Source organism: Calypte anna, chromosome 13 (genome assembly GCF_003957555.1).
Source record: "Calypte anna isolate BGI_N300 chromosome 13, bCalAnn1_v1.p, whole genome shotgun sequence".
NCBI classification, from domain to species: Eukaryota; Metazoa; Chordata; class Aves; order Apodiformes; family Trochilidae; genus Calypte; species Calypte anna.
The window spans coordinates 11,390,357-11,418,205 of record NC_044259.1 but is presented as its reverse complement, the minus strand read 5'-3'; the positions used below and the strand labels follow the sequence as shown (position 1 = coordinate 11,418,205).

The 27,849-nt window shown below is 54.5% G+C and overlaps 2 protein-coding genes across 2 annotated transcripts in view; both read left to right on the top strand.

The window, feature by feature from the left end:
- The first annotated feature begins 9,021 nt into the window (after nt 1-9,021).
- LOC103536093 (nuclear factor 7, brain-like) lies at nt 9,022-14,318 on the top strand. The gene is given in 9 exon segments (XM_030459044.1): nt 9,022-9,056; nt 9,430-9,531; nt 9,792-10,069; nt 10,634-10,729; nt 11,818-12,051; nt 12,299-12,318; nt 13,069-13,184; nt 13,285-13,637; nt 13,639-14,318. Coding segments are annotated over 7 exon segments (1,284 nt in total). The 5' UTR covers nt 9,022-9,056; nt 9,430-9,531; nt 9,792-9,796; the 3' UTR covers nt 13,831-14,318.
- A 3,523-nt stretch (nt 14,319-17,841) lies between these two features.
- The window catches only part of FLT4 (fms related tyrosine kinase 4), a 56,308-nt gene continuing 46,300 nt past the window's right edge, over nt 17,842-27,849 (top strand). The window contains 1 exon segment of the mRNA XM_030458984.1: nt 17,842-17,976. Within this exon segment, the coding sequence (XP_030314844.1) occupies nt 17,919-17,976 (58 nt within the window). The 5' untranslated portion in view covers nt 17,842-17,918.

Here is a 27,849-nt window from a genome sequence, read left to right as displayed (position 1 = left end):
TGAATCAGTAAATCCATGCCCAAGGTCATCCTCTCCCACGGTCTCAGTGGAAAGGGCAGCACCAAACCCTTCAGTGTTTTCAAACACTGATTCACCTCTTTGGTCAGATAACTTGGACAGCCAAAGAACCTCTGTGTGCTTGGCAGAACAGACAGAGCCGGGCAGGGAGGGCTGCCCATTATCTGTGGGGATCTACAAGGTCACCATAAGTGGTACTCCTGTGACACAGAGCAGAAAGGGAAGGTTGAGCTCTGAGCATGCTTGGGGTGTCAGCCCAGCTGGCAGCCACCACACCAGGGTTTGGTCCTTGCTCCCTCCACACTCCCCAGCTCTCTCCCTCTGAGCTGGGTGCTTTTCTAAGCCCTGCAGACACAGGCTGCCTGCCTGCCTGCCTCATCCCACCCAGATACCACATCATTACTGCTGGCACCAAGTGCAGGCAACACAACCCCAGTGCTGCCAGGCCCTCAGCAGCCAAGGGGCACCCTCACCCTCTCGAGGGGTCAAGAGGAGCAGCTGTGGCACAGGCTGTGGCAGCCAGAACACCAAACTGCAGAAAGGCCTCACCATGCAGCTAACAGATCCCAAAGCAGCCAAAGGTTTTTCTAGCCTGAAGTACGAGGATGGTGAAATATGCTGATGGTTCCTTGCATTGTCCTTGGGTGTAGAAGGCTGTGCAGCCCCAAGCAGAGGTGTCAGGACCCACTGTGTGCACCATCATAACCTCCAGCCCTGGGGTATTTGCACACACAGGCTGGTCACACACAAACACCTGCTCATGTGTCCCAGGAGCCTTGTATCCTTTCACACCATTTGAATGGGATCATTTAAAGGACCTGTGCAGCCCCCAAGCCTTCCCCAGTGTCTGGGCTTTGATTAGGCAAAAGTGAGTCTGCTCACCCACTTTTCTGAGAATATAACAATAAATGTTGTGCTCCTGGGCACAAAATTATGTCAAAAAGCTGAGAAATGAGGCAGAGGAGAGGGCTGCCTTTTCATCAGCCCATAATCTGCTCTTCCTCAGAGAGCAGGCAGGTCCTCAGGCTGAGCATCTTGCAGGTGTAAGCCATACTCTGTCACTCAACTTCTGTCAAAAAAAGGCATATCATCTGATTGCTCCCTGGGAGAACTCTAAGAAATCTGTTACCAAGGCTTCCAGATGCTCCAGTTCATCCTGCTTCATCTGGAGCAGCAACACTGACATACTTAAAAAAGCAGCTTTCCATTTTTCAAACATCTGTTTATTCAACCTGCGTGTAACCAAACTATTTCCACTGCTCCTTCCTGTGCTGTCAAGCCAGTATTTTGCTGAGCAGCCTCAGAAACATCAACATAGTGTGGTAACACAAAATCCCTGTTTGCGTTTGAGCTCCAGAGTTCATGGATGCAGAGGATTTAGGAGTCTGTGATGCATTGGGGAACTAAATAAGCCACAAAGCTGCTTGGAGGTGGGAGGGAGGATGGAAAGCTGTGTGCACTCTCTTTGAATACAAAAGAAAAGGAAAGTTTTCATTTTGTACCTGCTTTTTGCCCCCATATCAACGTTTCTGGAATAAGTGGAGGAGCAGAGATAGCTTCAGGGACAAAGTTTTGCTGAAATACCTGATCAATCTGATACCACAATGAGAGGCACCAGGGAAGCAGGAGGAGAGATGAGTTGTTTGGGTTGGACTAGGACTGCTGCAGCTCTGCTCTCCTTCAGGGCAGACAGGGATAGGGACACTGAGTGTGTGTCTTCAAGGAGGGACAGTGAGCCAAGAAAGGAAATACTGTATGGAAAGAGATTAATGGGGTTTGTGTCCTACCAAAGAAGAGTCACATCACTACACTTCAGCTCCTGGCAGAGCTGGGAGTAGATATGGACAGGGCTCCACTCAAGGCAAACACATGGGGCTCATTTAATTATGTTGTTTAGCCACAAGAAGAGTTTACCCCTTACACTCCCTTTCCACCCAGAATCTCCCTCTAACATGCAAAGTCCCCTGGATCATCCTGATCATCCTGACTCCTGGCAGCTAAACAGGGCTCTTGTGGGCAGACACCAGCCCAGAGCTGGCCCCTGCATTCAGCTGCTCTTTCTGCAAGTCACTGCACTCAAAGCTTTGCTCATTTATTAGAGGGTTGTTGCTTGTTGTTTGTGTACTGAGCCAGCTAGAAAACAGCGTCTGCAGAAGAGGATAATTGCAGTCAGATAAGCTCTTCAGAACCAGGATGGCAAAAATATGACATTATGTACACCAGCAGTTTTCTGGATGAACCAGAAACCTGGCTGAGTTTTTGGGGTAGGATTGCATTTTCTGGTCTGTCACAAATTCCCTCTCTGCCTTTGGGCAAATCACTTGAAGTCTATTCTCTGCATGTAAAAAAGATGATAAAAGTGCTTCACCCTGGCACACACAGCAGTGGGCGATGTGCGCCACAGGGGACTGAGCTCTTGGATGTGCAGAGGTGGTGGCAGCCCTGCTGGCACAGCTGAGGGATGACAATTTGACCCCATGGGGTTTTATTCTACATCACCCATCTTGATTAGGCACGTTCTGCAGTCAGGGTCTTTCTCTCACAGGTTGGATACTCCAGCTCCATAGTCCCACAATGAAGTTACAAATTCAGGATCAGTCTGTCACTCTCAGGATGACAAACAGCAGTATAGATGTTGGGCTGATGAGCACACAGAGCTGGGTGGGCTGATGTCTGAGCACCTTTGTAGAAGCAGTAGGATTGCATTTGCTGCTTAACTACCTTGCTCCATCTTTTCTAGCCCCATGGAGACCTACATCAGCTGCCAGCAAGGAGCAGCTCATCCATGCTGTGCTCAGCTCCACGGTGCCAGTGGCAGTGGCAGTGCACACCAGGGCAGGGGGTCAGATCCATTCCTGATATTGATCCAGGGAATCCAGTCAGGCCCGTGTTCCTCAGAAATGTGACTCAGAAGCCACCATCTGATGATGAGAGATAAGTGTGACACTGAGTCTCCCAGGAGAAAGCACAGGGTCCCCAGGGTGTGTGAGGGGAGCACGCATAAGCCGAGCAGGGACCGTGCTAGAAAGCACAAAGCCTTATAAAGGCAATCCTCTGGGTTTGTCCTCCTTTCAGCTCTTCAGGCGATGAAAAGGACAGCTCACAACCATAATTAACTGGAACACACTAATACCACTGAGCTTCTCTGGCCAGCGAATTTGGCATGAGGAGCCTGGGACACTTTCCAAACAACTGCTCAGGGGAGCACGTGCCTGCAATTTATTATTCGCTGAGCTGCTTTTCCTCTCTGCCTCCGCTGAAGAGCTCAGTCCAGGCACATGAGGGAGGTGAGTCTGGAGCCTGCAAATCCACTTTGAAAGCAGTTTCAGGCTGGAGGGAGTAGAGACTTATTTCTCCCTAGGCATTAAAGATATTTAAGGTGCCATGGGAAATACGGCTTTGCACAGCGTTACCTCTGCCACGTGTGGTGCTGAGCTTCCCACAGGGAAAACCACGTTCCTTCATGGTGACATTCACACCAGGCAGGAGGTACACAGCCTCCCGTGACACCCACGTTTGAGGACCACAGCTCTGTGCATTGTCATTTTGCAGAGGAAAGCAGAGGAGTGCAGCCAGCCCTGGCAACTGGAGAAAGGGGAAGGTGGTGGGGGCCCTGGCGCCGTGTCTCCAGGATGGGCTATTTGCTGTTTTGACAGCTGTCCCGGGCTAGGCAGTGCCCCGGGTTATTCCTTGCAAGATGAGGGGTAAGGAGCCTACCAAGCTCCTAGTACAAATAAATCACTGTGAACTTTGAATGGGGAGCAAAGAGCAGGGCTCTAAAAAGATCATTTCATCCCTGTGATAAGATCATCGCTCTCCGTGTGTACTGTGCTGTCAAAACTGGAGGAAGGAGGTGCAGCCTTTTTGAACAAAGATATAGATACTTTAATTATTTCCTTAAAGCAAATAGCTATCTCGCTCAATGGTAACTTAATTTTTTTCACTTTGTTTCTGGCGACCACTTGGGTAATGCTTCAGCCACAGATTTCACTGCGTGGCAATAAGAAAATGGAAGAGGGAAATTTCCCTCTTTGAGCCAAGGTCACAGAGCTGCTTTGAAAACCTGCCTGGGGTCACAGGAGGGTGCCTCCAGGCTGAGGAAGCCAAGCTGCAGTGGCAATGATAGCTTCTCCAAAATGTGTGAGAATTTTTGAGCACACTGTTTCATATTTGGATAGCAAAGTCCAAGGTAGATAGGAAAGGGGAAGGTTTATGCCCAGTCACCTGTACTTTGCAGGAAAGGTTGCACTTGAAATATATTGTTCTTGTGGGGTCTTCTACAGAAACATCCCTTGGCTTTCAAAGGCTGCAGGATGGTAAACTAATTCTCTCCATCTCTGCTGAATGGACTGAAGATTTTTGTATGAGACATCTGGGAGTGCTGCACAGATCTGGGCTCTGAGGCCATCCTTAAAGCAAATAATGAATATTGCAAACAGCCTCAGACCAGCCAGGGGAAAGCAAACTGAGGATGTGATGTGACTCCAGGGCAGGATTTCATGGCTGTGGTTTTCTGACCATGGAATATGGATGACAACCCAGAAAAGACTGGAGCACTTTGGGCAGCCAAGCCTGCCCAGGGAGAACTCATGATCTTTCCCTCATTCCTGCTGTACAAAGCTGAAGTCAGAGACCTTAAAAAAAAAAAAGAAAAAAAAAAGTATCCATATGCTTTAGATCCTGCAGAGGCAGCTCAACACTTGGGTTAATGCTTGGCAGCCTCACCACAAGCCAGGCATCCACATGCAGGAGAGAAGCATTTTGGGGCACCCTACACCTGGGGACCAGGCAACAGGCTGGTTTTGGGGCTGATGTGGGGAAGGCTGAGAGGACAAAGCTGTTTTGGCCAAACCCTGTGCTGTGTGTGGAATATCAGACAGGTTTCATGCATAGCTCTGAATAAACAGGCAAACAAGCAGCAGCCAGAAATGTTAATATTTGCAGAAATCTCTTGGGTTTGGCACCAGGGTGTGGGGAGCTGAAGGAGGCTGGTGGAATGTGAGTGTGGATTCCTGGCTGCCTGGCAGGGCAGTGTGGGGAATGTCACATCTCAGTGTGTCAGACCACCTGGTGGGACAGCTTGAGATGCTTCACATGAAGAGTCCTGGGGAGGGAGGTTGGGCTGAGCAGCTCAGCAGCCATGTGAATCTGTCTCTGAGCATCCCTGAGGAGAAAAAAAAAAAAAAAAAAAAGCCATTATTAAGCAGCACTTATCCTCCTGTGGCTATTCTAGGACCTGTTCCCTACATGCCATCACCAGTGGACTCTGGTTAAACCCTTTCAGAGAGACCTAGTGCCCTCAGAGCCATACAGCACCCAAGAGCTCAGAAAAGGCCCAGGCCCACAGTGCAAACTCCCTGCCCCATGTAGCATGGGTTTGTAGATGGGTTTGCCCATGTTAATCCCCAGCCCTTTGCCTTGGGCTCCCGGACACATGAGGAACAAAACCCCACAAACCTTTAGACCACTGGGATTCCTTGACCTGAGTCCTTTCATGGCATGTTTGGGATGGTTTGAACCTGCTCCATACCTCTCACCATCCCTGTCTGGATCACAGCTGGACCATGGTTACCAGTTCATAGGAGAACTTGGGGCAAGTCTGACACTTTTAGGGACCAAGGCTCTGGCCTTACAGTGGTGTCATTTGAGTCTGAGAAGAAAATACTGGCAAATAATGTCCTACCTTTAGTCACCCTCCCCCTATAGCTATTGATCCAGATACCATATCTCAGAGCATTGCTTCATTTCCTGCTCACTCTTCTAACTGAGTCCTTTAAATCATGTCCCTGCAGCTGAGGTCATGGGGTGATGTGTAATATTCATCAACAGTGATGCAGCTCTTACCTTGACTCACCCCATCCCTTCTTCTTTCACTCTTTTTCTTTCAGTTTGCTGCTTTCCCTTGTCATTTCTTCCTCTCTCCTGTTCTCAGGGCAGGAGAGAGCTGGCATAAGACCACCAAAGCGGAGCCTCCCCAGGTGCAGGCTGCTTTGGGGGATGTGGGATGCTCCCAGACTGACAGTACCATCAGGGATGGACATTGGGCTGGGCTGTCTTCAGGCTGCCCCATCCTCACCCCCACAGAGCTCTTTCCTCAGGGCTTGTGGAAAAGAGCAGATTTAATTCAGTTCATTTCCACCTGTTTTTGGAGAGCTGACATGCAGGACTGAGTATGCAGATCAGAAGTTTCTTCTACTTGTCCATCATTGGGAGGCTGGTGAAGCCCTCCAGCAGCAGGACCCACCACACTCCCCCGTTCATCTCCCTCCATCTGTGAGGCCAAAAGCTGCCTCTGACACCCGATCCATGTTTTCTGCATGGAGCAGAGAAGGGGTTTGGATCCAGCCCATGAGCCTGCAGCCAGGCCCTTCCCGCTCCACACCATCCTTCATCTCCCCAGTGTGTATCATCAGGCTCCCCAAACAGCATTCTCAGGTCTCAGGCCAGAAACTTGGAGCCTCCCAAGAGGAATATGCTAAAAAAAGACAGAAAATCGTTACATTGCCAACTACATTGAGTGCTGAAACGAAGGAGATGCCAGGAGCACTTAAGCAAGAATTCCAGACCCAGGGACGCTCAGGCGTGTGTTTCCAATCTGCAGGCAGGAGACGTGTTCACCGGGGAGTGACTGCCACTCACTGTTAGCTGCAGAGCTTGGAGCTGATGTCCCAGAGAGGAAAATGGCCATGGTGAGGACATTCCTGGCCGTGTTAAAACTTTCTTCTGGGATTGATGGATTAGTGCAGCGTATGGTAAAATGGTGCTGCTTCTCCTTTTGGAGACAGATGATCTGTGCAACACTTGCTTGTCCCTGTGTCGTCCCCCCTTTCAGTTTTATTTGCGTTTACTGCCAGTATCAAAAGCTCTTGGGACATTTCACATGTGTGCCAGCGTTTGCTGCCTTCCCACAGCATTCCAGGGCCCACCATCAGGTGACCACACAGGGATGAAAACCTTTCCTTTCTTTTGCCAACAAGCCTGCAGGCCTCATGATTACTGACCCAAATCTGAAGCTGTGACCCCGAAGCACTGCTCAGACCTGCCCTCTCTAAGCCCCGTGACACAGGGAGCTGGCTCCGTTCCTGCAAGCTGCAGTCCTCCGGCACAAGGAAACTGGAGGAGAACGGGAGGAAAAAGCTTTTTTTAATTTTTTTTTTTAATACCCTGAGGCTCATTTTGGCGCTGCGGTTGCTGAACGCAGGGGTGGTGCAGTTCACCAGGCAGCTCAGCACAGGCACCGCGCAGTGTAGGGGCAGTGCCACGCAATGCACTGCAATGAAATGCAACACGCTGCAATGAAATGCAATGCACTGCAATGAAATGCAACGCACTGTGGTGAAATGCAACGCACTGCGGTGAAATGCAACGCGCTGCAATGAAATGCAACGCGCTGCAATGAAATGCAACGCACTGCAATGAAATGCAACACGCTGCAATGAAATGCAACGCACTGCAATGAAATGCAACGCGCTGCAATGACATGCAACACGCTGCAATGAAATGCAACGCACTGCAATGAAATGCAACGCGCTGCAATGAAATGCAACGCGCTGCAATGAAATGCAATGCACTGCCATGAAATGCAACGCGCTGCAATGAAATGCAACATGCTGCAATGAAATGCAACGCACTGCAATGAAATGCAACACGCTGCAATGAAATGCAATGCACTGCGGTGAAATGCAACGTGCTGCAATGAAATGCAACGCGCCACAATGAAATGCAACGCACTGCGATGCAACATGATGCCATGACACACAACGCAGTGCTGAGCCGGTAAGGGGAAAGGGAAAGGGGGAAACGGGGAAGGGGGAAACGGGGAAACGGGGAAGGGAGGGGAAAGGGGGAAAGGGGGAAAGGGGGAAAGGGGGAAAGGGGGGGAAAGGGGGAAGGGGGAAAAGGGGGAAAGGGGGAAAGGGGGAAAGGGGGAAGGGGGAAAGGGGAAGGGGAGGGGAAGGGGGAAGGGGAAGGGGAAGGGGAGGGGAAGGGGAAGGGGAAGGGAAGGGAGAGGGGAAGGGAGAGGGGAAGGAGAGGGGAAGGAGAGGGGAAGGGAGAGGGGGAAGGGAGAGGGGAAGGGAGAGGGAAGGGAGGGGTAGGGAGGGGAAGGGAGAGGGGAAGGAAGAGGGAAGGGAGAGGGGAAGGGAGAGGGGAAGGGAGAGGGGAAGGGAGAGGGGAAGGGGAAGGGAAGGGGGAAGGGGGAAAAGGAAAGGGTGGGAAGGGGAAGGGTGGGAAGGGGAAGGGGGGGAAAGGGAGGGGGGAAGGGAAGGGGGAAAGGGGGGAGGAAGGGAGCGGAAGGGGGAAAGGGGGGGCAGGGGAAAAGGGAGGAAGGGGAAAGGGGGGAAGGAAAAGGGGGAAGGGAAAAGGGGGGAAGGGGAAAGGGGGAAGGGGAAAGGGGAAAGGGGGAAAGGGGAAGGGGAAAGGGGGAAGAGGAAAGGGGGAAGGGGGGAAGGGGTAAGGGGGATAGGGGAAAAGGGGGGACCAGGGGAAAAGGGGAACAGGGGGGAAGGGGAAGGGGAAGGGGGAAGAGGAAAGGGGGAAGGGGGGAAGGGGGGAAGGGGGAAGGGGGAAGGGGGAAGGGGGAAGGGGAAGGGGGGAAGGGGGAAGGGGAAGGGGAAGGGGAGGGGGAGGGGAAGGGGGGGAAGGGAAGGGGGAAGGGGAAGGGGAAGGGGAAGGGGAAGGGGGGAAAGGGAAGGGGGAAGGGGAAGGGGAAGGGGAAGGGGAAGGGGGAAGGGGAAGGGGGAAGGGGGGAAGGGGAAGGGGAAGGGGGGAAGGGAAGGGGAAGGGGAAGGGGAAGGGGAAGGGGAAGGGAAGGGAAGGGGGAGGGGAAGGAAGGGGAAGGGGAAGGGAAGGGAAGGGCAGCTCCCTACGCTCTCCCTACGCCTACTACGCCCCTTCCCGCACTCGCGTACGTGACCTCGGGGTGAGTGGGAGGGGGCATCGATCCGCCCCGTGATTGGCCGAGGCGGGTGTCAGTCTGCGGGAGGGGCGGGGCTGGGGCTGAAAGTGCGGAGGCCGCGAAGTACGCGGAGCGGAGAGGGGTGCGTGGGTCTGGGTCTGGGTCTGGGTCTGGGTCTGGGTCTGGGTCTGGGTCTGGGTCTGGGGCTGGGGCTGGGGCTGGGGCTGGGGCTGGGGCTGGGGCTGGGGCTGGGGCTGGGGCTGGGGCTGGGGCTACCGCGGGGCCGTGCGTGGGGAGGGAGCTACGCACCCCAGGTTTGTCCCCACCGCGCGGCTGCCTGGGCTGGTGTCTGTGTGTGGCCCGTGTCAGCCCTTCCGTAGGGCTCACGGTCAGGCCCTGTTGGAGCTTGCGAGTGGTTTTGCTGCCGCAGCACTGAAGGGAAGGTTGTTATCCTGCAGCGGGGCTGCCCCTCTGCTGGGACTCGGTTCTGATTCCCGGCGTTTGGGGCTTTCCAGGGCCGGACGCAGCAGCGCGGCACCTGGGCAGGTCCTGTGCGTCCTGACCGAGGTCTGGTAACCAAGCTCTGTCCCAGATCACCCCGCAGGGGCCAGCGTGAGGTGAGGCACAAGTCTGCTGTTGCCCAGAGGAGGGGTATTTGGGGACAGTGGTGGCAGGAGGATCAGGGTGGGACCTGGAGCTGGACTTTGTTATCAAGCATTGGGAGCTGGCTGCCCAGGGGTTGGTTGAGTCACCATCCCTCGAGGTGTTTGGAGGACAGGTTTCGTGGTGGATTTGAAAGAGCTTATGTCTTAAAGGTGTTTTCTAGCCTAAGTGATTCTGTGATTTTTCTCTTTGATTTCTGTCACCTGTGTGCCAGCAGGGATGGCTGGCAGGAGCCAGGACCGGAGCCTGCGGGAGGAGCTGACGTGTGCCATCTGCTGTGACCTCTTCAGCCAGCCCGTCATGCTGGACTGCATGCACCACTTCTGCAAGTCCTGCATCCAGCAGTACTGGGAGAGCTGTGACCACGTCCCCTCCTGTCCCCAGTGTCGCCGCGAGTTCCCCAGCCGGGCTTTCCGCACCCACTACCTGCTGGCGGGGCTGGTGGAGAAGCTGCGGCACTGCGGCTCTGCCGAGCACCAGCACAAGATGCAGGTCAGTGGCTTCTGCTGGGGAAAAGGAGGACAGGCTCCATGTGAGTCCTGCTCAGCCACCATGAGCTCGCCAACCCCTCCCCTCCTAGTCATTTCCCCTGTGTGTGTTTCACCTGGCCTGAGTGCACTGACATCTCTGTCTCTTCCCAGTTCCTTCCCTCTCCCTCTTTGCTTTCAGCTGTCATTGTGATGGTTTCTTTTCTTTCGTTTGTTTTCATCACTGCTGCACCCAGGTTCCATCATAGACTGGTTGTTTCTCATGTAGGGATCATGCAGGCAGGGTTGATGGCTGCTGGAGGGGACAGTCCCTGAGCAAGTAAGAGCACACAGGGTTTAAACCTTCTGCAAGCAGGTATCCCAGGCTGGAGCCTCCACTTTCAAAAACTGAATTTGTTTCTGCATGTGCACACACACACACATATATAGTTCTCTTTCTTCTCCTTACTACTTTTATAAAAAATCCTGTTGCAGCCTTCCTCTAATGCTGGCCTCAGGAACTGGCATTGCTCCTGAATCAACTGAGTAGTGAAATGGTCTCCTCACCTTCTTTTTCTTACTCCTGCAGAAGCACCTGGAGGATGCTTTGCAAGCTCGTCAGAAGGATATGGAGAACTTCTTGCAGAGGAAGCGTGCAGTGCAGGAGGGGATCAGTGGCCTGATGGTAATGCCCTGGGACAGCTGATTGTTTTGTACAGCCTCTGGGTTATGTTTATGGAGGACCTGTCTATCACTTCCACTGAGATATAGCTCAGCTTTCTGTAAAAAGTCTGGACAAATAACTATGTAGAGAGCTGAACAAATTCCCCTGGATCTATGCCAAAGCCCATCACTACTGAATATTCAGTGGGGACTTTGGGAAGAGGCATTGAGGGCTTATTAGTGCAGCGTTTACAAGGCATGTCTGTGCAGCAGAGCTGAAACAGGGTGAGTGGTGAGAGCTGCTGGCTGAGCAGCCTGTTCTGGCCCTGCAGCACTGTCACTTCCTGTCACTGGCACTTGTGCTGGATGGTGAATCTTCAGGTGGACTCAGGGGGAGATGGGTTTCCTGCTGGTGGAAAGGGCTGTGTGTTTTGGGAAATGCTCCTCGAGGAAATAATGAGGGCTAAGGTTGCACTTGGAGATTAAAAGCTTAAAGATTGGGAAAATAAAAAGTCATTGGCTGTTTCTTGTAAACAGGGAGGAAGGCAGTGAGAGGACCAGGAGGTGCTGGAAAAAAGTGACCTCAAAAAAGAGCTGGAAGGGATTTTATCAGCTTTCACTACAGAGATTAGTTTGTGCAGTTCTCCCGTATCTCCCATACAAACAGGAGCACTGGGAGACAGAGGCATCAGAGAAAAAGTGAGTTACCAGTGTTAGGCAGCTCTGCCCAGGGTCTGGTATCATGTGAAGTAAATCCTAACTATCCTGAACAGCTGAGTCTGCAGCTCCAGAAAAGCAAATGAGCTCCAGTCTTGCACACAAGCAGATTCCTGTGGGTGTGGGAGAGGGCTGGAGACTCCCACCATGGCTGTGTGCAAGGATTTCTTGTTAAGGTGACTGAGCCATTTTCAGAGCTCAGGTGCTGTTTCTTTTTTTATTTTTCCTCTTTGGCTCTGCAGCCGTGAAGGTTGTCCTTGTGTCCTGTTCTCCATCCCAAAAGTCATGGCTATGTCTGAAACTCTCTGATTTCCAGGATCCTGTATGGAGAACAGGGGGCCCAGCCATCCTGTGCACTGCTAGGCTCAACTTCTGCCTTTTCACTGTGCCCAGAAGGTGTCTGGGGAGCTGAACTTCAAGATCCGGTCAGAGTTTGCCCGACTTCATCAGATCCTGGAGGAAGAGGAGAGAGCTGTGCTGGCAGAGCTGGCTGAAAAGGAGGAGCAGTCACTGGCACGGCTGCGTGGGGATGTCCACAGGCTGGAGGAGGGGATGGCAGTGCTGCAGAGGGACATAGAGCACATAGAGCAGATCCTCAGCAAGATGGAAGAGGTGTCGTTGCTGGAGGTGAGTGTGCTTGGCTGTGGGATGATGCAGGATCTGAATTTGGGATGGAGGGAGTTTTGGGAGCCTTCCTTCTCCTCTGTCACCCCTGTGAAATTGCCTTGGCCCCAGTGCCCAGGGTGGGGGGGTCCCTGTAATGGGTTTCCTCTCTCTGTGCCTTGTGACAGCAGGAGGCAGGACAGGGAGCTTGTTTGTGCAGCTGCATGAATTGCAGACAGTGACTGCTGATTCTCTCTGCTTCTCACTGCAGGTGGAGAGCCTGGATATCAGGTACGTGTCTGGCATGAAAGAGGCCAATTCTCTTTTCAGGAGCTTATCTCTGTCCCTGGCTGGGACTACATGGGAGAAGAATCTTATCTCATGTTTTAAAAGCATCACAAATTGCTCAGCAAGCTGCTGGTGCTGTGCTTGGTGGGGGCTGGTCTCCAGCACATGTTGAATGCTGTGCCCAGAGAGCATGTGTGTCAGGATGGCTGGGCTGGGAGAGTGGGGGAGACGTGTTGGTTTGGGATGGGTGCAAGAGCTATGCATGCTGCAAGTGGGAGCAAGGCTGGTGCCACAAACTTTGGGTGCCTCTGCTTCTCCCCTCCATTTCTTAGCTTCTTAAAACTCATAGGGCTATAGAAGTGACTCTGAGGTGCAGCTTTGAGGCCGTGAGTAGCTGAGGGACAGAACTGCTGCAGGGGACAGTGTCCTTTCCCCCTCCCTCCCTGGGTGCTGCAGTGGGGTGCAGCCCAGCTCTGCAGCCCACTGCTGGAGTCCTGCTTGGCTGCATTGGGTGCTGGTCTGCCATGAGCCATGGCTCCATGAGCAGTGCTGCCAGGCCTGTCTCAGTCCACAACACTTCTGCCCTGAGCCACTTGCTGTGCTGGGGAGGAACACGCAGCTGCCAGGGAGGTTTGTGTCCTATCTCTTCCATAATCTGTCCCAGGCCATCGTGTGCTGCAGTCCTGACTGCTCTTCCCTCGTGCCTCACTGGTGGCACAGCCAAAGGATTGACTGCCATTCTCTCTGCCCTAGACCCTCAGTGCAGGTTGAGACCCAGCCTGCCTTTGACACGGAGCTCTATAGGGACAGCCATGGTGGCCCCTTGCAGTACATCTTCTGGAGGCAGATGCTGAGGTCCATCTGCCCCGGTGAGCGGATGGGTGGGAGGGATGGATGTGCTGGTGGGGTTGGGGATGCTCTAAGAGGCAATATACAACGGGTAAAATGCTATGTTTGATGACTTTACAGCTCCTGCCCCACTCACCTTCGACCCTGAGTCAGCCCACCCCAACCTGGTCTTCTCCAGAGACCTGACAGCAGTGACAGAGAGGAGCAGAGCCCAGCCTGTCCCCAGCAGCCCCCGGCGCTTCCGTCAGTGTGTCAATGTCCTCAGCTCACAGACCTTTGGCAGTGGCCAACACTACTGGGAGGTCTGGGTGGGCTGCAAAACCAAGTGGGACCTGGGGGTGGCTGCCGAGGCTGTGGACCGGGCAGCAAAGGTCAAGCTGTGTCCTGAGAATGGCTACTGGACACTCCGCCTGAGGAACAGGACTGAGTACTGGGCCACCACCACCCCCTGGGTGCGCCTGACTCCACGCCGTGCCCCCCCGGAAAGTGGGGGTCTTCCTAGACTGCCAGGAGGGCATTGTCACCTTTTTTGATGCTGGGGACATGTCCCACCTCTTCACCTTCCACCAGGTCTCTGCGGAGAGGTACTGCCCCTTCTTCAGCACCTGCTTCAGCGATGGGTTGGAAAATGTGGAGCCCATGTACCTCTGCCACCTTGCCCTGTGAGGGTGGGGGGTTGGCATGCTTTGGGGACACCAGCCTGGCTCCTTGTCACTGCCTGGAGGCCAGTTCTGCACACTTGGATCATGGTGGGTGTTGGGTGATGCTAGTTTGATTTCACTTTTGGCAGGAAGGAGGGGGTAGAGTCTCTTCCCAGCTCCTGTCTGCCCTGCCTACTTTGTGCCATGGGCTGGGGGGCCACACTGCCTGGCAGCTCTCAAAGAACAACCTTCTGTGCCTGAGTATATTGCACGGTGAAGTATGCAGGCTGATTGCACCTTCCATCCCCCCGTACCTCCACTGAAACTCTGTGGAGGAAGTCAGTGGTCCTAGAGCACCGTTAGATACCTCTTGACTGCGGTGTGTGGGCTTCCTCTGATCGCAGGGCTTCACTGGGAAGGGCTCCAGGCTGGCGGCAGAGGGAGCTCCGTGCTTGGCCCGGCCACTGCGGTGCTGCCTCCCTGCGTGCTGCTTATCACCATTAAAGTTCAATAGATCACTGGCTGATGAGTGCTGTGGTGTTGGGATCTGCTGCACTGGGGTGTAGAACAACCTGGGGGCACAGAACAGCTCCCAGCCCAGGCTCTTCCCCCAGCCTAGGAGGGGAAGACAGAAGGGGCTGGGATGGATCTAAACCTGGCTGGTGGGATTGATGGGTGGGAGGGAGGAATGGCGGTGCTGGGCTGAGAGGAACTGTCATTTTTATCACACTCAAGTCCACTCTAGCATCAAAGCAGAGGCCAGGGCTGCCCTGATCCTGAATGCTGTCTGGAGCTTGGGGCTCTGCAGGCATGAAACCCGTCACCCCTCCTGACCTGCCCCAGCACTGGTCAGCAGCAGGCAGCCATCCCTGAAGCATGAGTGGGAGCAGATCTGCCAGGCAGTGTGGGTGTCATCTCCTGTGCCCACTGCTGCCATGTGCTGCATGGGCTGATGTGGTGGCACGGGCTGTGGTGTGTGCTGGTGCCAGTGCTGCCACCTCCTACACCTTCCACTTGACAAAGCTGGAGAGCAGTGAATCCTGCTTGTTCTAAACCCCTGGGTTGAGCAGGCTCCTGAGGAAGCACATCCTTCCTCTTCCTCCTGCCCAGGGGTTTCAGGTCCAAGGCAGACCTGTGTTTCAGGTTATAATGTCCTTGCCTGGCTGTGCCTGCAGGAAGGCTGGGGCAGGCACAGCCCTTGCCCTGCATACACCTCATGGGGCAGCTTCTACCTGCAGAGAAAATGCTGCTCTGAGCTGCCAGCTGGCAAGGAAATGCTGCCTGAAAAACACATTTCACTGATAAACCGTAGCACCGTGGAGCAGTATCCACAAGTGTGGTGTGAACATGGGTGACCAGCTGGGCCTGGCCATGGCTTTGGGCAGAAGAGGATGGGATACCGAGCACCATAGGGGTGAAGTATCCCTCTGCTCCAGCGTCTGGGCTCTGCACCTGCCAGGGCTGCCTCTCCCCACCTACCCCCGGCACCAGGCTGTATTTTCCTTGCAGGTCCCCAGAGCCACCCCAGTGTGCCTTTCCCATAGCTGTGCCTGGAGCTGGGCAGCGTCCAGCAGCTCCTGCCTTGGTCCCCTCTCTGTCTTTATCCTGTGCTTTGGGGAAGCCTTTGCTTCCTCGGGTCCCCCCACGTGCTGGAAGGCGGATAAGATTTTTAAATCAGATCCTTTTGTTTCCCAGGACGGCAACAATGGAAAGGTCCCATCGGTCCCACAGTCACTGTGTTTGTGATGGAAAATTCCCCGCCGTGGTGGGGGGAGCCCTCTCCGGTGTCCTGCCATTAGATGGCAGCATGGGCGGGCTGGTCCCGGACACCAGCGCCTGCACGGTGCCACGTTTGGATTGCAGCGGATGGAGGATGCCAAAATAACTTGATTTTTGGAGCACCAAAGGATCCCCAACACCAGGTCAGACCCTCTGCTCTTCTCGCACTCAGCCCACCCAGGCAGTTCTCGGATCTTGCATCGTCTCCAGTGTCTCAGCAGTGGGATGTGATTCATCCCTCTGCCACTGTCCACACCTCACCACCTTGCTGTGCATCTCTCAGGTGCACGATGACCCCTGATGCTCATGGTGGTCCCCAGTATGGATTCACTGCCATAGCCGGGAGTCCCTCACCTGCCCACCTCTGATCTACTCCACCTCTACAACTCCCTGAAAGGAGGTTGTAGCCAGGGGGAGGTTGGTCTCTTCTCCCAGGCAACTCTCAGCAAGACAAGAGGGCAGGGTCTTAAGTTGTGCCAGGGGAGGTTTAGGTTGGAGATTAGAAAGAATTTCTTTACAGAGAGGGTGATCAGGCATTGGAATGGGCTGCCCAGGGAAGTAGTGGATTCTCCGTGTCTGGAGATATTTCAGAAGAGACTGGATGTGGCACTCAGTGCCATGGGCTGGGAACTGCAGCAGTAGTGGACCAAGGGTTGGACTTGATGATCTCTGAGGTCCCTTCCAACCCAGCTGATTCTATGATTCTATGATCACAGCCCTGGCACTGGGCAGGAGGCTGATCCCACAATTTCAGCTCTTCTCAGTGCTGCCCCTCCGTGCCGTCCTCAGCTCTGGCTCATCACCCCCTCATCATGGCAAGTTTTAAAAAGCTCTGTAACCATGCAGGGCTTTGGACACCCACCTGGGATGGAGGCACACAGCTGCTTTCTGATTCCCCGGGATGGTGGTCAAAGATGAGTGTGCTGAAGAGTGGTGCAACTGGTGCTCTCGGGGTTAAAAACTCACCAACTGGCCTGGGGGTGGTCAGGTAAAATAAACTCAGCGGCTTGGAGCCTCGGAGAGGGACAGGGTGATTTCTTCCACGGGTTTGGCAATGAAAGCCATTGTGCATCTAAGAAGTTTTCGTGCCTTTTTGAAGCCATGAGCACATGGTTCTCATTCGAGCTTTCTCTGCTGTCTGCAAGCCTCCATAATCAATAAGCCCCCGGGGTGCAGCGTGGAGCCCTTTTAATTTCTGCATTCATCCCTGGCCGGGTGTGCAGGTAGCTGCCTGGGGCTGTGCCTGCCGTGCCACCCCACTCCCGAAGCGTTGCCATCGCCTCCCCCCGCAGCTCTGCCCTCGCACCCAGCCGGAGCCGCTGGCCGTGGCACCGATGTGGGGGCCGTGCTGCTGGCAGGCGTGGAGTGGCACTGTCCCGCTGCCAAAGCCACGGCCGTGTGCGTGGGTTTTGAGGTTCACCTGGCAGAGAGGGGCTGTATGTGTCATGTGTGACAGTGCTGGGGGAGGGGGAAACACGCGTGTCAGTGTGGCATATGCCACGTTGCTGGCAGTGCATATGGGTGGACGGGATAAGTGGGGTCCCTAGTGCACCCCTAAATGAGTAGGGGTGCGAGTGCATGCACACCGGTGTGAGAGGGTGCATGTGCATCTGTGCATGTTCCCGAGGGCTGCAGGAGGAGTGGGGAGTGGTGTACAGGGCTGTGTGCCTGCGTGTGTGCAGGCAGATGTGTGATTCGTGTGTTCAGGTCAGGTGTGAGCGGGTATCTGTGTGTGTCCCCTCGGGTGCGAGGGGTCGGGATGTGCACCCAGACACACACAAGAGAGGAGGAGACCTGTGAGCGTGTGTACACAGGTGCGGGTGGGATGCACAGGTGTGCAGAGTGTGTGTTCACATGATTTGCACACAGGTGTGGGCACTTACGTGTCCGAGGGGGGACGGGGAGGGTGCACATCGTTGCGGGACATACTTGCGCCCAGCTGCAGGGGGATGCACACCCATGCAGAGAGGTGAGGGGCACCCATGTGTCCGGGGGGGCACAGGGATGATGCACATCCATGCACACAGGTGCGGGACACGTAGCTGAGGGGGTGCAGCCCCCTCGCCGCTGCCCAGAGCCTCAGGTGGGTTCCCCCCTCACTGCCCCCCACCCGGTCCCGCCCCGCCCGGCCCCGCCCCGCCCCGCCCGGCTCCCCGCGGGCTCGGCAGCGGGCGGCCCGGGCGGGCGGAGGAAAAGGAAGCGGCCCCGGTGCTCCCCGCCTGCCGCCGCCCCTTCGCCGCAGCTGGGGCGCGGCGGGAGCAGAGCTCGGGCGCGGGGCGCTCCGCACCGCATAGCTCCGCGCCGCCCCGCACGGACCTGCCCGCAGCCCCGGAGATGAAGAGAGTTTTCACGCTGCCCCTCTGGCTCTGGCTCGGCATTGTCTCGGAGGCAGGTGAGCGCTGCGGGCTGCCTTGCCCGGCCGGGGCTGCGGGGCTGCTTCGCACCTGTAAGCGCGCTGGGGATGGGGCTGCCCGGAGGGACGGGACCCGGTGCTGGCTGCTTCTGTGTCTGCCAGACGCCGCAGGGACCCGCACTGCCTACTGTGCCGTCCCTCTGCCGGGACGAGGACTGGTTGTGCCCCGGCGCTGCCCGCCGCAGGCTACCCCAGCCCCGACGGGGACCGGCATTGTTCGTCCCGGGTTCCCCCCTCCCCGACGGGGAATGATACAGCCCCCCCTGGGATCCCCTCACCCGGGCACAGACCACCCCGGCTTCCCCATCCCTGACGGGGATGCTCCGTGGTTCCTGCCCGGGTGTCCCCGACGGCTGTGGCAGTGTCCCCGCAGAGTCGTCCCTGCGGAGTCCGGAGCCGCGAGTGAGCTCACCCTGTGCCGTGGGTGCGCTCGCTGCAAGGGTGGAGAAAACACATTGGACTCTTGCAGGAGGGATTTCTCCCTGAGCAGGGAAGCACCCGTCCGGGAAGGGAGCCCGGAGCCCGGCTCCCTGTTTATTTATTTTTTTTCATGCAGAGTCATTAATTTGTGAGCGCCGGGCAGCGCGCTGGGGAGGAGGGTGCAGGACGGTGCCGTCCACCCTCTCCCTGCCAGCTCTACTCTGCCTAGGGAGTCACCCGTAGCAGATCCCAGAGAAATGTTTTCCCTTGCTTCTGGGGTGAAAGACTGTTGGGCAGCAAGTCGAGCCCCTTGGTGATGGTTTGTGTCGGTCAGGTGGTTGCAGGACTACGGCAGAAATGGGGATGCCCTTCCAGAGAGCAGAGACCATGGGGTAGAGCAGAGCTGGGTGGGCAGTGGGGAAGGGGCACCAGCCCCACCAGCTTCCCCCAGGGAATCACTTGCTTCCAGGGGTAAAGCATTTACAGCCCAAATCAGAGTGAGACCGACAGGAAGTTAATAATGCTAGAAGCTTGCGATGTGGGGAGATGATTTTTGGGAGCATAAATAGGATTTTCTGTAGCTTCAGCTCAGTGACTCACTGTCACTGGTGGCATTTGATGCCGTTGTTGAAGTGAGCTCACAAGAGGGCGGCAGGTCTGGCCACAGACCTGCCTTGTGGTATGAACAGCATCACCGGTAGCAGCAGTGTCAACCTGCGCCCACAACGCTGCTGATGGTTCTGGTGCCACGGGGCACAGGACCCATTGGGCTGTTGTAGCTCAGGGAGCCAGCTCCGAGAAGCCGGGCAGCAAGGGACCTGCTGCGGGTGGCATAGCGGCAGGAGCTGCAGCTGTTCAGAGCTTTCTTGTTAGCAATTTGTAAAGCATGGTGTAACTGTTCGCGGGTTCTTTCATCTCCCGGAGGTGCAGGGAGTGGTGCCTGGGAGGCTCGGGCCATCACGGCTGCGAGATGTGTGGGCCTGGACAGTGCAGGGCTGGGCAGAGCTTTGAAGCTCTGCTGCTGCCTGGGATCCGCAGCGACCAAGGGCGATGTGGAGCTCAGCTGGGAGGATCCTGCTCTGGGGATTTGCTCCCTTTTCTTCCATTCTACCAGAGACCAATTTGTCAGTGTGTAAAGAATTCCCAAATTCCTCATTAAGGATAATCCCACCTAGGTGTAAATATTTTCTCCTGTGTCATGATTGTTCCTCACCAGGTTAAACAGGTCAGTGCTCCAAGGGGATGCCATGTGTAGGACCAGGCAGACGTTCAACCCCAGGACATCTTGGGGTGACCCTTTGTGGATCAGAACTGCAGCACGTACTCCCTGAGCCACCATGCTCTGGGCACAGGGCAGCACTGACCACCCCACAGCCAAATAACCCCACTGGGGATGCCATCTTGCTGCTTTCAAGAGCTCGTGCCCTTTGTGCCAGGGAAGGGCCAATGCTTGTGTAGGATTTGAGCTGATTACATTGGCTGCTGCTGCCTTCCCTCCTCCAGGAGCAGGCAAACCTCCCCCTGTCCGGGTGTGTGGACAGCCCCGTGCTGGCTGTGCCAGCAGCAACATTCACCTTCACAGCTGGGATTTGAAGCAGTTGTTTTATTGCAAGCCATAAACATGGGACGTTTCAGCAACACCGTTCCACGCAAAAGCCCAAAAGCATTCAACTAACCCTGATCTGACTTAACCCCATCACTTGTTAGTGCTGAAGCAGAGCCAGGGCCTGCAGGGAGGAGGTGGGTGATGGGAATGGGGACCCCCACGTGCCCTTGTGCCTTTCTGCCTGCCTAGGGATGATTCTGGATGAATGGGCTGCTCTGCCATTTGGCTCAGGCACCCGAGCTCCCTGCCTGCACAAACAGTTTGCTGCTAAGATCAATTTCATGTCTGGTGTGGGGGATATTCCCCTGGCAGCACAATGGCCCTGGCCAGACCAAGCAAGGTGGGAACAGGGGCTTCCTCTGGCATGTCCCACCCTTCTCCGCTGTCCCTCTCCTGTAGGCACATTCCACGTGGGATTGCTGTCCCGGGGGTGTCCCTTGGCCCTGTGTTGGTGTGGTGTTTCCAGGGCAGGCGTGGGAAGGGCAGGTGCTCCCAGTTGGCCAGGAGGGAACAGGCTGTTCTCGGCGTCCTGAGGCAGTTCCTGGGGAGGGAAAGAGAGAGCAGGATCCCACGGGAACAGCAGCAGAAGGGTCTGTGGCCAGGCAGCAGTTTCTCCATTGCTGTACGGGGCATCTGCAGCACTCGGGAGGTTGCTTTGCAGAATGGCTGCTGAGCACCAGGGGTCTTGTGGTGGATCTCTACGTCTGCCCCACCCTCAGCAGCTTTGGGGAGAAATGTGAGCCCTGAAGGCAACACCCATCTCCCCCACCTGCTCCCCATCCCCTCAAGCTGGCACAGCAGAGGTGTTTCCAAATGAACGTGGCATCTTTGCATTCTTCCTGCTGGACTGAAACAGCTCTGAGCAAAGTGGCCATGGAGGAGGCTCCCTCATCCCCAGTTTTGGGGGAGGGTAGTGGGGGTAGATGTATAATTAAACCCAGTGGCAGGGGGAAAGCTGCAATAAGTCCGGGTGGATGGGGGTCCCAGGGGTCCTGTGGGTGTGGGGAGAAGCAGAAAGGGCTGGGATGGCCAGACCCTGCTGGCTGTGCTGCCCATGAAGGGTGGGGAGCTGGAGTGGAGGAGCAGTGGTGGTGGTTTCCATGTGAGGAATGACTAAACATCCCAGGGCTCTTCCGCTGGGGAAGATGGGCTGGGGCATTGCAACAGGGCTGTAAAACCATGGCTGGCCTGCAGAAAGAAGCTCCTGCCAGGTTCCTGTGGTGGGACGATGCAGAGCATGGCAGGGGGCTGGTGGCTTGTTCCATGCTGCTGTGCAGCAGTGGAGCTCATTGCCATGGGGCCTTTTGGGTGCTGTGATATTTGCCTGGGTATGTGGAAAAATTTATGGGTTTGCATGGAGAAAATCCACAGGTGGCTGGTTAAAGCTGAAGCCCCCTTTTCCAACCCTGACTGTGAATGAGGTGCCCAGAACCACATTTCACCTTGACCTGGCCCAGGCAGCTTCTGCAAATCTCCAACTCAGCAAGGGACGTGCAGCCCCCTGAGGGTCCCACACCAGCTGGGTGCCACGGGGGATGATCACAACTGCCTGGTGTGTGCCAGTGTTTGCTGAGGAGGCCAGTGCTGAGCCTTGCCCTGGGCTAGAGCTGGAATTATCTTTTGTCCTTCATTAGGAGAAGAAATACTGCTGCAGCTGCACTGGCATCTAGTGACTGGTTAAATTAATTCCAGGGTTTTTATTGCCTCTGGCTATCCCAGACCTTTGTTTCTTGTTTCATGTTGTTAAAAGGGAGGGTTAACTGGGTCCCAGGGGGGCTTTTTCTCTCTGGTCAAAACAGTTCTGATGTTTTCAGCACGCAGAATTATTGCCCATCTGCGGTGCCTCATTGTTAACGCACAACAGTGGAAGCGGAGATGGCCTGTGGTCAAGTTGGCAAGGAGGGACGAGCCCTTGAGCCCAGTGTGACCCCCTCGTTTTGTTGAGTGGCTGTGGGCAAATTGCTCCATCTCTAGGTGCAAGTTCAGCAGAAGGGGAGTGAAAACCTGGCCCCACGGCAGCTGGTGGCAAAACTCCCACTAAGTTTTATAAGCGGAGAAAATGAAGCGGGGAGTCCCTCCTGGAGTTGTTTCCCTGCTGAGGTAGCAGAAACGGGTTTCAGCCAGTGACTTGTATTTCACCTTACAGCTTCTCCCACGTGTGAATTGTTTTTCTTGCTGTGTTTCTGCCCCCTCCTTCCAGGGTGAGGATCTCCAGCACAGGCGCTGCAGGCCAAACCTGGAGGTGCCGAGGGACAGATGTGATTTGCTAATGAGGGAGGATCAGTTTAGGGGATCAGGAAAAGACTTCAAATCGGGCAAACATAAAGAACAGAGAGGCAGGGAAAGGCAAGAGATACTCCTGGCAAGAGCTATGGTGTCCTCTTGTCTAAGTGTGTAATAACCAGGTGGCTGCTGCTCCTCTGCTGCTGTGCAGTGAAAGGCAGCAAGGACGATGAGGAAGAGCTGGGTGGGTTGGAGACTTTCCTGGTCCTCATTACTGATGGGCAGAGATCTGGAGTGAGCAGAGAAAGAGATGAGGCATGACCTGCCTGCAGCAGCCAGTCCAGATCTGGTTATAATTCTCAGCAGAGCCTGGAAACCCCCAGTGTGGCTGCAGGGGGTTTACCCAGAGGATAAGCTCAGGTCTGCGCTGGGTGTTGGTGCATGCAAAGAATCAGAGCGGCTCAGTGATACTTTTGGGACCTGTTGCTGCCAGCCATGGAGATGAAGGCACCCACCTGCATCCAGGTTAAGCCTTCTGCTGGCCATGTGCTTGCTCCCAGTCCTCCTGCCTGGGTCTGTGGTGGTAGCACCGGTGACACAGGTCCAGCTGCCATCCCACACGGCATGGTGAGGCCACCTGGGCAGGCTGGAGGGACCGGGGCAGCCCCCCTGGGGAAGGGTTAAGTGAAGAGGAGCGGTGCCGATGCCAGGCTGGGTGTCCAGGTTCTCCCTTGGTGGAGGTCAGCGGTGGTTCATGGGAAAGGAAAAATTGGCAGCTGGGCCGGATGTCCCTGCATTTCCCCTCTTCCTGCAGCCGCCTGAACGACGTTCCTTATTTAGCTTTCCTGACGGACAGGAGGAATCTGATGGCGGAAACTGTCACTGCCTGATAACAGCTCAGGGACCCCTTTATGATGGGCGGCACGGCAGGGAACGGGGCAGCGCTGCGCCGGGAGGGGCGGGGCGGGCAGAGGGGGCTGCCCTTTGCACCGGGATTTGGGGAGGAGGGAAGGGCACTGGAAACCCTTCCCTTTGTGCTGGTTTGTGGGCAGCCCCTCAGTGCTATTTTAGAATACTCTCAAGGCCAAAAAGCGGTGGCATATAACTGTTATATTGGGGTTTTTTTCCCTTCTTCTTTTTGGTGAGGCATCTGAGCTGGTGGAAAGGGCCCTTGAGTGGGGAAAGGGAAGGCATGGAGCAAAGCCACCCAGCAAAGGTCTGAGGAGAAGTGATGAGGCTTTCCACTTGCTGCCAGTGAGGACGTGAGGGGCAGCCAGAGCTGGGATGCTTCAGCAGGCACTGGGGGTGATGACCAGTGCCAGGAGTTGAGCACACACATCAATACTGGGACCAGTTCCTGTACAAGGGTGTTTGGACCAACACTGAGATAAGAGATGTTACTGCAACGTTCATTGTCCTCAGCTTTCACTCTGTAGAAGATGGCATCTTGCTGGTGTCTGACCCATTCTCTCATGTGCCCACGGCGATCAGCCCCAAAACCACAAAGGGTCCTGAAATACAGCCCGTATTTCAATGTATCCATTGATTTTTATCTTGCATCTGTGGAGGCCACCAGGCTGCTCCCATACCAATAAAAGCATTGTTTCCATGGCAATTAATGTACTTTGAAAGGGCAGAATGTACAGTGGGACTGTATGTTTTTTAAAGTGCAAGGCATCCCTTGCTGCTGGACTGGACATTGGACCCTTGGTCTGCAGGATGCCCAGCTCCACGTGGCTGTGCTCAGTGTTGGGTGGGGGGCACAGCAAGCCAGGGGGCTACCAAAGGTCACGCTGCAACCTCACAGTCCCAACATCACTGCTCCTCTGCTGCTTGGGGAGTTTTGTTCCTGGGGTGGGGGGGTAAAGCTGCATGCTACATGGTGTGTGTCTGAGGGCTTTGGCTGAGCAGTATTAAAAACCTCCCTGTAAGACTGAAGCCCTTGGTAGGAACCTCCAGGAGTTGTTCCTGTTCTCTGAGCAATCTGTTCTGTGACCTGCTCACCTACCTGAGCATCCCTGCATTGGAGGATTGAGGTTTAGGCAATCAAATTGCTTTTGTGTTTGCTGTCTGTCATCAAGCAGCACAGGCAGCAATGGGAAATGCTGTACCAGTCTGTTTGTGTTCATATATTGCTCTGTCACCGCCACAGGTACGTGCAAGGCATGTGGGAAGGAAGCAGAAGCTTCTGCCCCAAAGCCTGGTGCATATTTCAGGATGAGATACCCATGGGGAATAACAGGGCTTTGCATCCTCCTGGCTATTCTGAGGCAGAAAAAGCAGAAAAAAGTTGTATTGCAAGGTTGTTGGGTTTTTGGTTTTTTTTTTTTTTTTAAATTACACATGCTTCTCATGGTGTTGCTTCCTAGAGTGATGCATGGTTGCCATCACAGTGAGATAATTTCCTGCAGTGCCTTCCTGGGCAGGGGCCATCTCACCCCGTCCCCATCAGGCACTTGCTCTACAGTCAGCAGGGGGAACAAAGGCTTTTTTGGAGGCACTCCATCCCATCTTCAAAGAGGTGTTGAAGGAATTACCATTGGGGAGATGATGTCTCAGGCTGTTCCCAGGCTGTGTCACACTTGTGTCCCCAGGACTGGCACAGTGTCTCTGCTGGGTTGCATTTTTCTGTGCAATCCACCCTTTTCCTCACCCCCCATCCCCAACCCAGCAGCTTCCAGCTGCATGAGGGGACAGGCATGGTCTGGCAGTGTGTAAAATGAAAGAGCAGTAGCAACCAAAACAACTGATGGCCCCAGCCTCGGGAGACGTGGCCGGGCGGTAATGGGATCATGTGGTGTGAGCAGTAGACAAAGGAAGGAAGTTTTTATTACTGGGCCAAGTCCTGGAGTCCTTCAGTTGTATTTAGGCCAATGCCTCAATGACTTCAGTGGAGACTGCTCTGAGTAAAGAGAGGAGAAAGGGCTTCAGCATCTGTTGCAGGGAATTGTGTCACGTGGGAAGCTTATAAAAAAATCTGCAAGCTCATGATGGCTTTCCTGAGCAGCCAGCACTAGGCAGGGAGTGGTGCCCATGTCAGCCTGGCCTCCTGCCTGGGTCACTGTCCTTATTCTCTCTGAGGACACAAAGCACCCATCCTGCAGTGGGTTCACTATTTTGGCCACTAGTTGGGCTTCATGGAGCTTGGCAGAGCACACAGGGCCCAGGCAGGTGCTTCAGTCTGGGCAGTGGCTCCACAGATTTGCGGTTTGTCAACACCCTCACAAAACTCAGGAGACCCACAGAGGGTCTTTGGGTCCTCTATCAGTTTATGGAGGTGTGTGTTCTCTTCATGCAGCAGGGAAGTCTGTGAAATTTTTCCTGGTTTTATGTATTAAAAAAAAAAAAAAAATCTACAGAAAGTGCAGGGCTATGTAGCAGAGCCTGGAAAATTCTCTGAGCTTGGGTCTCCTTCTCTTTGTTTCTCCATTTCTGATACATTGGCATCTGTGAAGATGGATGTTGGATATAGTGACCTAAAAAAATAAATACTGACAAAAGTGAGGGTCAAGTCAGTAGTTTCCACAGACAACAGTAAATCTTGATACTTACTAAGGCAAGAAGGTTGGGCACAAATTGTGGCTTATATTTGGGTTTGGAAATGTCAGCTCAGAGTGATGCCCACCAGAAAAATCCCATCCAGCAGAGGTGATGGCATCCAGTGCCCACATAAATCCATCACCCATGTGGTGGGATGAGCAGGCTCCCCAGGAAGACATAATTTCATCTCAGTGGTCATCATCCCTTCACCATGCTGCAGTGCTTGGCCCTCAGAAAGCAAAGGACAGAAGTTCAATGGTATGTCCCAAAAGAGTGGTGGCCATCTGCCCTGCAGGTTGCTCCCGTGGGAGATGGATGCATTTCACACCAAGAAACTCCCTGTGCTGCTGGGCAGGCAGTGCCTGGTCCTTGTGCTGGGGTGAGACATGAGGGGAGCAACCACCTTGCCTGCAAACTGAGTTACCCAGCAGCACCTTTGTAAAGCAGTTTAGCTAATGTACTGATATGACTCCTCATTTTGTTTGTTGGTTGTTGCCAAACTTACCAGATTTGGCAGGTCTTCTTCGTGCTGGCTCTGGCAGTACCAAGAGTGCTGTGTTGGGACTGGGGCATAGCTTCATCTTCATCTCCTCCCTGATGTCCCACTGCACAAGTGAAGGGGCCATGGTACCCAGTCTTGTTTTGGGCAGGCAGCCTCAGCCCCAGCACGTGTTCCCTCGGGTGACAGTGTCGTGGTGGGATTTTCCCACTTGGTCACTACACTTGCTTGCTTGTGTGGACTAATAGAGGCAACCAGGGTGGTAGCTGGATGTCCCCAGTTTCAACACTGCAAGATGAGTTTTGATGTCCCCCAAACCTCCTGTGGTGTAGGGATGCAGGAAGCTGTCCAATGACCTTGGTCACAGCAGAATTGTCCCCAGGCTGTGATGCCTCCTGCCATGCTGTCTGCATTGCCCAGCATTTCCTCTCCACAACTCTCAGCATTTCACAGTATTTATGGCCACTCCTCACCCTTGGCTGCTTAGACAAATAAAGCCTAATGCAGCCAGAGGCTCTTAATCCCTGGGGCTCTCTGGCCTCCCAGTAATAACAAGGCCTGGGTGGCATTTGAAAGAATGCACTGAGGGAGAAGGGGGAGTGCTGGGATCTATCTGGTACATGGTGGTGAGAATACAAGCCTGCCTGCCTTGAAGATAAGTGGTGTTGGCCGGGCTGAGCTCCTGCTCAGAGGTTAAAGTGGTGATGGAAGGCAGGAGACTCCATGGTGTTGGCCCCGCAATAACCTTTGCCAAAAGAAAACACTTCTTAATACAATAGGAGATTGGAAAAGGGGAAAAAAAAGGAAAATAAACAGGGCCCCATGTGAACTTAGGAAACCTGTGCTGGAGTGGGGAGGCATATGGTGAAAAGGCCTGAGCAGCACCTGGAAAGGCTTCAGCCCCAGGACCTGGTTGTTGGAATGGGAAATAGCCTGTGCCTGAAAGAGCTCCTTGGTCCAATTTGATGCTGAAACAGCCCTACTGCCAAAAATCTTCTCCTGCCTTTGTGGTCCAAGCCAAGGTGTCTTCCCTTTGTTCATGCCTTGCCTTTCCCATGGGGCAGAGGAGGCCATCCCCAGCCTCACCCCATGGTTCCAAGAACCAAGTACCTCGTGGTGACCAAACAGGGACAGCTGAGGAAGTGGCGTGTTGTCTCTTTAGCACAACTTCCCTGGCAGTGCTTGTGCTCCTTCAGTGGAAGTCATCAGCCTGTGTAAACGCTTCCTTCCCATTGCGTCCGCTTGCGTGCTCTCCCTGCTGAGCTGCATGGCATGGGAAGCACCTTGGAATGGGAAAACAACCTCTAAGCATTAACAAGAGAGTAACTGGCTGTTTATGAAACTTGGTAATGCTCTTGTAAGCTATTTTTAAAAAGCAGCATAAAGTGTTCTCGTTTTCTGGCCTTCAGATAGCACCAAAGTCCGATACTGACATTCAGGTTGGGTGCCTTGTGGTAGGAATTGTTCTGTGACATGCAAAGTGTGACATTTCCAACTCAGCTTTTCTTGGAAGAGAATTAAATGAGTTTCATCGCTGTGAGAGTGGTGTTATGTGGAGGTGGAG